The following is a 10,535-nucleotide window of genomic DNA, read 5'->3' on the forward strand; positions in this document are numbered from 1 at the left end:
AATCACTAGGAATTCTCTATCCAGATCCAAGCACGAATGACAGCCCAAACAGTGATGAAGCATAATTCAACAAGGTTTGAACTGCAACAGCCTATAATGTCAATGGATACAGATGTTAAGCATGTGCCATCTCTCTCTATTCTCAAATGATTTATTGAATTTTATGGAAGCTTCACTCTAGAATTCTCAAGAAACAAATTTGGTGCGAATGTGATAGCTAGTTATGTGAAGTGGCAAACTTAAAAGCGGCTTTTCCTTTCGTCAATCGACCTAAAGCTCTACAAATAACAATGTTTTTGAACCCGGACCATTAAGTGAATGAGGTTTCAATCCATTGTTTCAAACTAATTCAATCTAGCTAAAATTTTTTTCTTTTTTTTATTATTTTAATTATTAAGTAACTTGGGTGACTTTGAAACTAAACAAAAAAAAAAATTACCATGAACTAGTTTGATCGGTTTTGATCAGTTCAACTGATTTTTGACCGGATTTAATGATCGAATTTACTAGTGATCAGACCAAAGTTAGGTTAACTCACGATTCGACAAGTCAACCTGTCTAATGCGATCCAAATTTTAAAATACTGATATATAGGTTAGGGTGTTATTGGGTTACTAGTGAGGTAAGTCTATTGCCATGCGAGTTGTAAGTTGGTGTCTAGGTTTAGAGTTATCTGTAATATGTTGCATGTTAATGTGTTTTACGTATAATTGTTGAGTATTATTTGTGAACTTTAGTTTGAGTTTCTGCCACTGGAGAAAAATCAACGACAGAGTCACTAGCCCTTAAGAGAACATAAAACAACTGATGCCGGAATATCCCTATCGACCTTCAAGTGAGCATGAAACCTTTATCTGCAAATAATCCACGAAAGTTGTGTCGAGAAGCAAAGTTGAATGAATAGTTGAGGCAAAGGCATTATTGTTACATGAGGCAAATACCTATAACTCGTAAGAGTACAAATGATTTGTGTATGTGTATATCTAAATTAGATACGCGATACATTTATACTATTTACAACAGCTAGCATATAAAAATTGCTTTAAAATTTTAGAACACATACTAAAGCTTTTGAAAGTAATTTATATGTAAGATGAGAGTTATTGACCAAGAAAAAAATAAGATGCCATGTCTTGTATTTAATCAAAGGCATATTGTATTGGTTAAATTCTATACTGAAAGTGTATACACAAAAGCGGGTTGGATACATGCCACGTCATCTCTTTATTTATTTATTTATTTTTTTAAAAAGCTAAATTCATCAACATCAATTACAGACGTACAGCAATAAGGCATGAATTTACACTTAATCCATTAATTCTTAAAAAAAGAAAAGAATTAAATAATATCTTTTCTTCAAATAGAAAATATATGCGAAGCATGGATTCCTTTTTTCGTTTCAATTCGTAAATTTATTCAGTGGGTTTACTTTTATCCTTCTCATTCTAGACCAAGACTGCATGTCAACAATATATTCATATCTGTAAAACAATCCATACAAACTTCCTACATTCTTATACAAAATTGTACAACCGGTCCAAGTTTTCTTACTCTGTTCTAATAATATATATTAACATTGAACGAACTAGTTATATATTGGTGTTCGGGGAGCTAGCAGTGGTAACATGATGAGATAGACAAGTCCAAGTTAACATGATTGTCCTTGCTAGACTGGTGAAGAAGAAGATTAAAAGAATTGCTTGAGGCACTGGATTGCGAGACTAGACGATCATTAGAGGACCACCAGCTTCTCCCTTTTCCACATTCAGCAATGGCTTGTAAAGAGTTACAAACTCCATTCTGATTTTCTCTCGAAGTATTGCAATTTGTATAACCTTGAATGACCTGCAAAATATCAATTAAAACTCAAGTTAATTTGCACAATTCTTCATACACATTTTTCCAAACTGCAAATTATACCCTGTGATTTTTATAACCTTACCCCATGTCCCTGCCATGCTCTAAAATCCAGCTCTTTATGTTTTTTTTTTGCTTTCAAATTTCTTGGTTACTGCCCTACATACAGTTACTCGAAAAATGGCTACCATATGCATAAATGCTTACCCCACACCATTTCCGTAATAGGAATATTTTGGCACTTATAGTTGATCTTGTGTTGTTAAGAACTGACAGTATGGAAAAAATTAGTAGTACATTAAAAACATGTGGGGGGGGGGGGGGGTGGTGAAGTGCACTTAGCATCTTTTGTAGGGGTTATTTAGTTATTATATTCAGATTAGTTTCATTTAGGATCACATTGCACTCTTGAACTTATGTTAAGATTTCACCACAGGTTTTAATTTTGGACATTCTTCACTATGAATTTTCTTCAATTAGTTCTACTATGCACCCTAACTTTTGATTTTTTCCATATACTATTCCCCAAACTTCAGCGCGGGACAATCGTGAACTCTAAAATGCTTTAATTGTCACTAATGCTGTTACAATATTGGTGCAAATTATGCATATGGGAGTGTGTTATTTAACTTTGCCATGATATTCGACAAAAAGCAAAGTTAATAGTTACATGCACGTACAAATAGCTGCCAACTAGAAGGAAATTCCTTTAATTTGTTTCAGAAACGTAGTTCAAAATTATCCCCTTTTGACTAGTCATTGTTATTAAAAATTTTCATAAGATTTTGAAGTAATAAATCTAACGTGGTCATTTTCTTTATGTCAAGAGGAACGTTACTTGTGTGGGCTGTAAAGAATGTACCTAAGTTATCCAGTGAAGATGGAGTATTAGCTTTCTATTTGCTACTTGCTACACATTTTAGCACAAAATGATTTGCTTCCAGAATGTAAGCAACATTTTTTAAAATTATTTTCAATATTGATTTTTATTATTCCTAATCTCAATCTAATGTTTCAGGATCGTTCAGTTCTTTTTTATTTCATAGTTGGTAGTTTGTCAGTAAATAGTATTTTACAATCTTAGTATCATCAAAGGAACAATGCGATAACAATTTATGACTAGTGATACAACAAAAAACCAGTGCAAAGTTTCTACTATTTGACTCTCACATGCCTATGATAGTATGATTTAAGTAATTTGTTTGGTCACTGCAAAACTAATCCAGAGCAAGTAAAACACATGGCATCTTTTGGGGAATGAAGTGCCTGAAAATTGAAATTTTAGGTGCAATATGATTATTTGTGTGAAGTTTAAGGGTGCAATGTGATGCTAAGTTTTCGTTATAAGGTTTTGAATACACACCTAACTACCGGAACAAAGTGAGGAAGATATAAAAAAGTTTAGATTAATTTTCCAAAATGAAAATTTGTGGTGCAATCCATATAAATTTCATGGAAACAAAATGAAATTAGTCCTTTTTATGTATATAAGTACACTGAATCTGTTGCAATATGAGTATATCTTTATTTTTACTTTTCCTAACACTATGAGTAGAAGTTACCTGGGCATATATTGTCCAAAAAAAAAAAAGGGGTTACCTGGGAATCCCCATGGCTGATGGTCTTAGTTTTGCTTTTGCAAGTGATCGAGCTCCAAGATTCCTTCCTCTTTGTTGGTGGTTCTTGATGTATGCCAACTTTACTGGAAAAGCAAGATTTCATACATTTTCAGAATAAAGAGTAGGACATGGTTGGATATAACTATTTATTTATCCCACTATTTATGGGTTATTACTTGTAATCATGTCAAATAAAAGGAAAAAAAAAACACACACACACACACACACACGCACACGCACACGTCTAAGGAAAAATGATAAGAAACAAGAAGGCACCTTACCATTCAAGCACTCCAAAAATAGTCAAGTGTTTGTTTTTTCAGAGGTTGAAAGTGGTTTAAAAGTCACTATTTTCTTACTCCTTGGGACAACTCTCATTTAATTTTTTTCCCATAATTACTTAAATAACTTGATCTAAGATGAAATTGTCCATTGAATTAGCCATAGATGGGCTTTTGATCGACAAAATAATTTGAAAGCTAGGAGAAAGCCGTATATTAGGGTTTTGATCCACATACACAAATTTTGTGTATTAAATGGAATAGTGTATAAAAGTTTCCCAAATATTTGGTACGCAGGTATGCATCAGTTCGATTTCCTTGTTATCACCAAAACGTTCTCTTTCCTTATACTTTAAGTTCACAAAACTTGGCTGATTTTATGAAAACAACGTAATAATTTAGTACAACATAAAGAAAATTCCATTAATTTAGTATAAACTAAAAATATGATATAACATAAAGAAAACCCATTAGTTAAGTATAAACTAAAACCAGAGGAAAGTTGCCTGCCCGCCCTATCATACAGATGCTCATAGAGCAGGATATTATTGATTGTCACCTAGAAAATGAACTAATTATAGCAGTGCCTACCTGGGAGGGGACCGAACTACAGCATCTGGTTTCTGCTCCTCATGCAGCTTCGCAGGCACCACTAGGTTAATGGTGGTCCTCTTCTTCAGACTTCTATACATCTGAAAAGCCATGAGTCAATCCAATTCAGATCAGAATTTTTTATTTTTTTTTTGGTTTTCTAGAAAAGGGTAGTCTAAACATATATACAATCGTTCTTCTTTTTCCTTTAAATGATCTCGGGCAGCATTTTTTTGCATGGTTTTCATGTTCCATTAACACAAGCACAGGCAATTTGTACAGCCTATTTGGTACTCCCTCCGTTCCGATTATTTTGTCATGTTTTGGTAATTTAACATTTTAAAAATAGTGGTTTGACTGTGATGTTTGTATTTCTCTTTCCAATCTTACACCATAAATTCAAATTTTAAATTTAAATTGTAACATGCAAGTGATTAAAGAGAGAAACTACATTGAAAAGAGAGACTATAAAGTGCTCTGACTTTCTCAATATGACAAATATTTTGGGATATTACAAAACAAAAAATGTGCCATTTTCAGTGGGAGGGAAGTTGTGTTTTAAACTCTAATCGGACCGACTGGTTCGATCGATTGAATCGAAAATCGGCTAGTTCCTTGGTCCGAGTTAGTATAGAAACCAATGTGGAAGAGACTCGGTCAAAGCAAGTCAAAAAATCCAGTTTGACTGTGAACAGGTAAAACCCATAAAAATCGGGTTTTTTCTATTTTCTATTTTTGCTGAATCTTCATTTTTTTTCTTGGACCTTTTTATATTTTCCTAAACAACTAACAATAACATAGCAACTCTAAAAGCTTGAGATTTGGTCAAACTTTTAACAAATGAAAAATAAATGAAAAAAAATGTATGAAAGGATGAGAAGAAAAGAAGAAGAGGTCCAGAATCTCACATGAGAAAGGGTGAAAAGATCTAAAATAAAAAAAATGGTAGAAAGAAATATAAGAGAAAGAAAAGAAGAATAAGAGAGTATAAAGAAATATGAAAGGATGCGAAGAAAAGAAGAAGAGGTCCAGAATCTCACATGAGAAAGGGTGAAAAGATCTAAAATAAAAAAAAATGTTAGAAAGAAATATAAGAGAAAGAGAAGAAGAAGAAGAAGAGAGTGTAAAGAAATAAAAAAAGAAAACATTAGAGGAAAAAAAACCAAATACATCACCTGGAAACTTTGTGATGCTGGAATGGAAGGTGGAAAACTTTGATATGACGGACTGGCGGAGAAGAAGAAACAAGAAGGAATCCTTTATAAGTTAAAAAGCTTTTTTCATATTATACTTTGACCCCTCGATATTTTAAATAATCATAATTTCACACGTAGAATTCTTTTCTTACTCATTTGCAGCCTTACTTGTTGCATTTTTCAGTGATTCATATTTTCATTCTGGATTCATCATCTTATGGAATTAGAGACTCGTTAATGTCATTATATCTTACCTAAAAAAGTTCTACCCAAGTACATTGTTTACTTTATCATTAATTTCAGCCCTTAATATATTGGACATATGGGAAAGATTGAAATCACTATGAGTACATATTTATTCTATTTATTTTGTTTTTTATATAATTAAAAATATATTTATGATGTCATCCAATTTCATCTTGGATTTAACGGGGTGAACCCATTGATCCCTAACCCCTAAACTCTGTTAAGTCGTTGCTCGGTCCGAGTTTCAAAATATTGATGGAGGGATTATTTTGCTAGAGGAAAAGAATTTAGTCTCCTCAGTATTAACATTCTTATTTGGAAAATATGTTCAGTATAAATATACAATACTAATATGCCTTTTTAATCTTTTAGGTAACGGCTCGTTAGTTTTGTCAAAAAGGTACAAAAAATTTAGTTAAACAAACAGAATAAACATATATGAGGACATCTTAATTAGGTCACATGGCAATGTAGGATTTTTCACGATTCCAATATCAGATATTGGAATATAACTATAATGCAAATGTGTACCGTTCCCCAAAGATAGAGAAATTGAGAGATGCTTGAGAATTTTGATCAACACGTTGTGGTTCCCGTGCTTGGCAAAGGTGACTCCCTTTCCCTCTCCAAATTTGGTATAGTGGCTATAAATGGGATGAGCCACCATACCAACAAGTCTTAGATCAGAGAGAGGGATGTAACCTTTTATGACTGTAATGGAACCTCCCAAGCAACCCTAATCTGAATAACAGGCCATGTACCTTGTATATCACACTAAATAGATGATTGAAGCAGACGTAGACCCCAACTATAGTGGATCATACTATAGTAAGCTCTAATAGTTTTCACTTAAACTGTGTTTGAGAAAACAAAATTAATCAGTGGAAGCCCAAATTAGGAAATAATTCTAACATTCTCTCACTTGGGCAACATTGATTATTTCAATCTTAAATTTGACAGCATTTGAAATGTAAATTTCAAAATAATTTTAGAAAATGACTCTTGGGTTAAACATAACTTTAGTTTTCACTATAAGAAAACATCTCAGTATAGAATTTCGTCCAATGAAAGTGCTTGTATTGAACTAAAGACGGCTTTATATCGTTTATTAATGCAGGACCTCCATAATTATAAATACTAATACTTCATCGACACAAATTCCACAGTATGATAAAGAATTCAGTCTCCTCAACATTAACATTCTTATTTGGGAAATATGTTTAGCATAAATATGCAATACTTATCTATCTTTTTAGTCTTTTGGTAATGGCTCGTTAGTTTTCTCAAATGGTACAAAAAATTTAGTTAAACAAACAGAATAAACGTATATGAGGACATCTTAGGTCACATGGCAATGCTTAAAATGGATGAGTAGATAGGTTATATATATATGTGTGTGTGTGTGTGTGTGTGTTAAAGGAAAATAGAAACGTTACCAGACGATATAAAAATGTTAAAGGCAACCGTTAACAGCTTTTTTTCCTTTTCTATTATTATTTATCTCTTTATCAGCATATTTTAGGTATCTTCAACCCCTAATTTCTAGAATTTTTTTTATAAATTTTTAAAATCTCAAATGGTACAAGTTAAAGAGTCAAAAGTTACGAATTAAAGATTGAGAGAGTTTTAATATGTCTGCAACTTTCAAAATTATAATTTCTCTGCTATTACTAGAATCCGAATAATGAGTTCACCTACTTGGTTGTTTATTTCTAATTAGTAGTCGATATTAAGGCACCAAGTGCTTCTCCCATTTTGGCAAACCTTTTCATTTAGGTTTCTATTGAGGCCAAAGAAGACCTAAATTATGTCAAATATCAACAAGAGCCCTAAGAAAAGGATAGTATCAACATAAAGAATGACGAACTGGAAACCTTACCTCTTACCCAGGTTTGGTGTTTCCAGGATTTCAAGCGACATAACATAAACTACTTAGAAATAGTGATTCCAAGGGCAAAAAGAAAAAAAAAATAAAGGATTTGTGACCACAATGATCTGGCTCCAGGTAGATGAAGTGAAAAAATTTAGATCTAGAGTGTATAGGATATATATGCCAACCTGCAAGCTACCAACAACGAAAGCAAGAGAGAGAGAGAAAGAAGTGAAAAAGAATGCATTACTCTATAGTCTAAACTAACTATGGAATAAAGCAACTAATGAGACATATAGTGTGTGGCTAGGCCTGATTCTAGGCTTGATCTAGCTACCAAAACTTTTGGGGGTCACAAAATTATTGGAAAACTTAAACACTTCAACCCCCCCCCCCCCCAATGCAATGATCAATCTGAAACCCCTCCCCTTTTTGCAAGGCCAAATTCTCAGACGCTAATTGAGACTACTTAGATTTTCAAGAAATGTATGTTGCTATAATTCTACTTCCTTATACTGTTTTCTTCATTCTGTCCATTTGGTTTTCTTTCTTTTGAGACTTCTTAGGACACACATAACCGTGCAGGAGTGTAAGAATCAATGGGATTATCCTAAAGTACTCTTTTCACTCCCTGTTAGATGACTATGTAATCTTCACAATTTCTAATTTGTCATCTAAATTAGTGTGCTTGATTCTCTTTTTTTTTGTGTGACTATACTTACTTCCCTTCGTACTCTTCTTCTTTCTTCTTTTGAGAATCTGAACCTAGCAAGCATTTTAGTCGTGAAAGTTTCCTAGGATATCATCTATGGTAACCAAAGCCAGTATCAAAATGAAGTAAAATTGACAAAAAAAAAATAAAAGAGAAGTATATCTGATTGCTATACCTGCAGATGACTTTTGACATGAGACATCTGAAGCCCTCTTACACCCATCATTTGAATGATTCTCTTGGGTGTTGCTTCTGAAAAATTCACAGGATCAATGATAAATTCAACATTTACTACTAGACCAGGCAATATATCCATCCATATACACTTGATATGGTATCATGATCAAGTAAAAATATATGAAAATTAACCCTAGTCAAAAAGTTGTTTGTTATACTAGTGCTCTTACAACAAATATTTTTAATAGTACTAGATGATTAACTATAAACCAGATTGAGTAGTCTTATGTTGACAAGAAAATCCTTGGGTAGCTACTGAGTATATATGCCATGCTACATGTCCTTGTTTATGGAAAGCCTTTTATCAATGAAAAATAAAAGAAAAAGGGTTTTCCTTGAGGAATTTAAACTTACTTTGCTTTCCACCAAGGTGTTCAACAGCTTCAACAAAGTGCTCATGAAGCTCCGGCGTCCACCGGAGACGTGGAAAAGACGATTTCTTATACTTCCTAATGCCAGTTTTAATGCAGGTCTCCATATTCTGCAGGTTTATTTGACATTCAGGAATGTTCAGCATAAATACATGAGGGTTAGATCACTACCACAAGGGAAAAGGATAAGATGTATTGAAGAGCTTAGACTTTTGTGAGCCTGCGCAGACTTTGAGAAAAATTCTCTACTGCCTCAACATTAGGGGAAAAAGAATGAGACAAATAATTGAAGCAATTATTGTTTATCAGTTTGAAAACTAGTTACAATTGGTTGGAGTATTAATCTAATTGTCCGTTTTATTGAACTTTTGGATATTCAACCTTAAGAGTTCTTTGGATTGGTGTTCCCATATATGATATAGTACCTCTAAATTAAATATGGCAGACTTACAATAGCTTTATTGTTGCACAAAATTCTGTGCACAGTAATGGAATAATTTCTTCCTAGAAGAATAATTCAACGAAACTGAAATTTAGTACATTAGATTGACAATATTGCACAACCTGCCAAACATTTTTGAATTGCTGGCTCATTCTTTGACTAAAAGTTTGGTCAGCTGATACAATACCACATGCTAACTAAAATCTGAAGTTGATAAAACTGGAGTCTGAAAACTGAAGTTTGAAATCTGAAGTCTAAATCCATTAAATTATTGAACTGTTAAATATTAAATCTAATACAAGTGCATATCACATTCAGTGATAAGTGAATAGCTTATCACTTAATTTTGGGAGCAAGTTTTGCCTAAAAAATTTAGTGCCACTTAATTAATTCAGATGCTCAATTTTTGGTTATCAAATGGTCTACATATGTTAAGATCTGAATCCATTAAATTTAAATACTGAATTGGGTTATCAAACAAGGCCTAAGGTACCATTAAGTACCTCAATGAACCTTGTGCGCACTTGTGTAATTAGTAGACCCAAAAAAATTAGAAAATAACTAACCTATAAGCTAGTATCTCTGATTGTGCTCTTTGGCAATTTTAGTTTTGACCTTCCATTGGTGGTTTTTTAGAAGAAATCTTGCTCACTGAATCCCATTTATTACTTGTCAGATAATGCATGTAACAACGGGAAATGTTTTACTTGAAAAGATGATAGGCCAAGAAAAAGTAGTTGAATCTTCTCAAGAAAAAGCAATTTATGACTGATAATTATATGTAACAGAAAAAATTTAACTTAAGAATTTCTGTGTGGGATGTTTAGAACCTAATTCCAGCAATTTGATTTGCCCAGAGTTGGATGAATTGACTCCAAATTTTCCGTTTTTCTGAGGCTTCAATTTTGGCTTTTTTTGGGGCTCCAATTTTTGCACGTTAAATGTGGTCAAAATAAACATGCCTATGTTTTCAATTCAAATGACGAACTTGACCATTAAAGAAGTTTTGAAAATGTGATCCCCGATCAAGTGTCTCTATCTCTAATTGAAGAAGGGCTAGAGAGACAACGATGGACCACGTTGTTGTGACCTTTGAATTTGTTGAACAGCTAA

The 10,535-nt window shown here is 32.9% G+C and overlaps 1 protein-coding gene across 1 annotated transcript; it reads right to left on the minus strand.

Annotated features, from left to right (window-relative positions):
- Positions 1–1,457: 1,457 nt before the first annotated feature.
- LOC113689075 (uncharacterized) lies at positions 1,458–9,092 on the minus strand. Its single transcript, XM_027206906.2, has 5 exons — positions 8,964–9,092; positions 8,548–8,624; positions 4,349–4,449; positions 3,457–3,559; positions 1,458–1,845 (listed from the first exon to the last, which is right to left on the minus strand). Exons 1-5 carry the CDS (start codon positions 9,085–9,087, stop codon positions 1,612–1,614), a joined length of 639 nt encoding a protein of 212 aa, XP_027062707.1. The 5' UTR covers positions 9,088–9,092; the 3' UTR covers positions 1,458–1,611.
- Between the last annotated feature and the right edge of the window lie 1,443 nt (positions 9,093–10,535).

The sequence above is a fragment of the Coffea arabica genome, chromosome 5c, assembly GCF_036785885.1.
Source record: "Coffea arabica cultivar ET-39 chromosome 5c, Coffea Arabica ET-39 HiFi, whole genome shotgun sequence".
In the NCBI taxonomy this organism is placed as follows: Eukaryota; Viridiplantae; Streptophyta; class Magnoliopsida; order Gentianales; family Rubiaceae; genus Coffea; species Coffea arabica.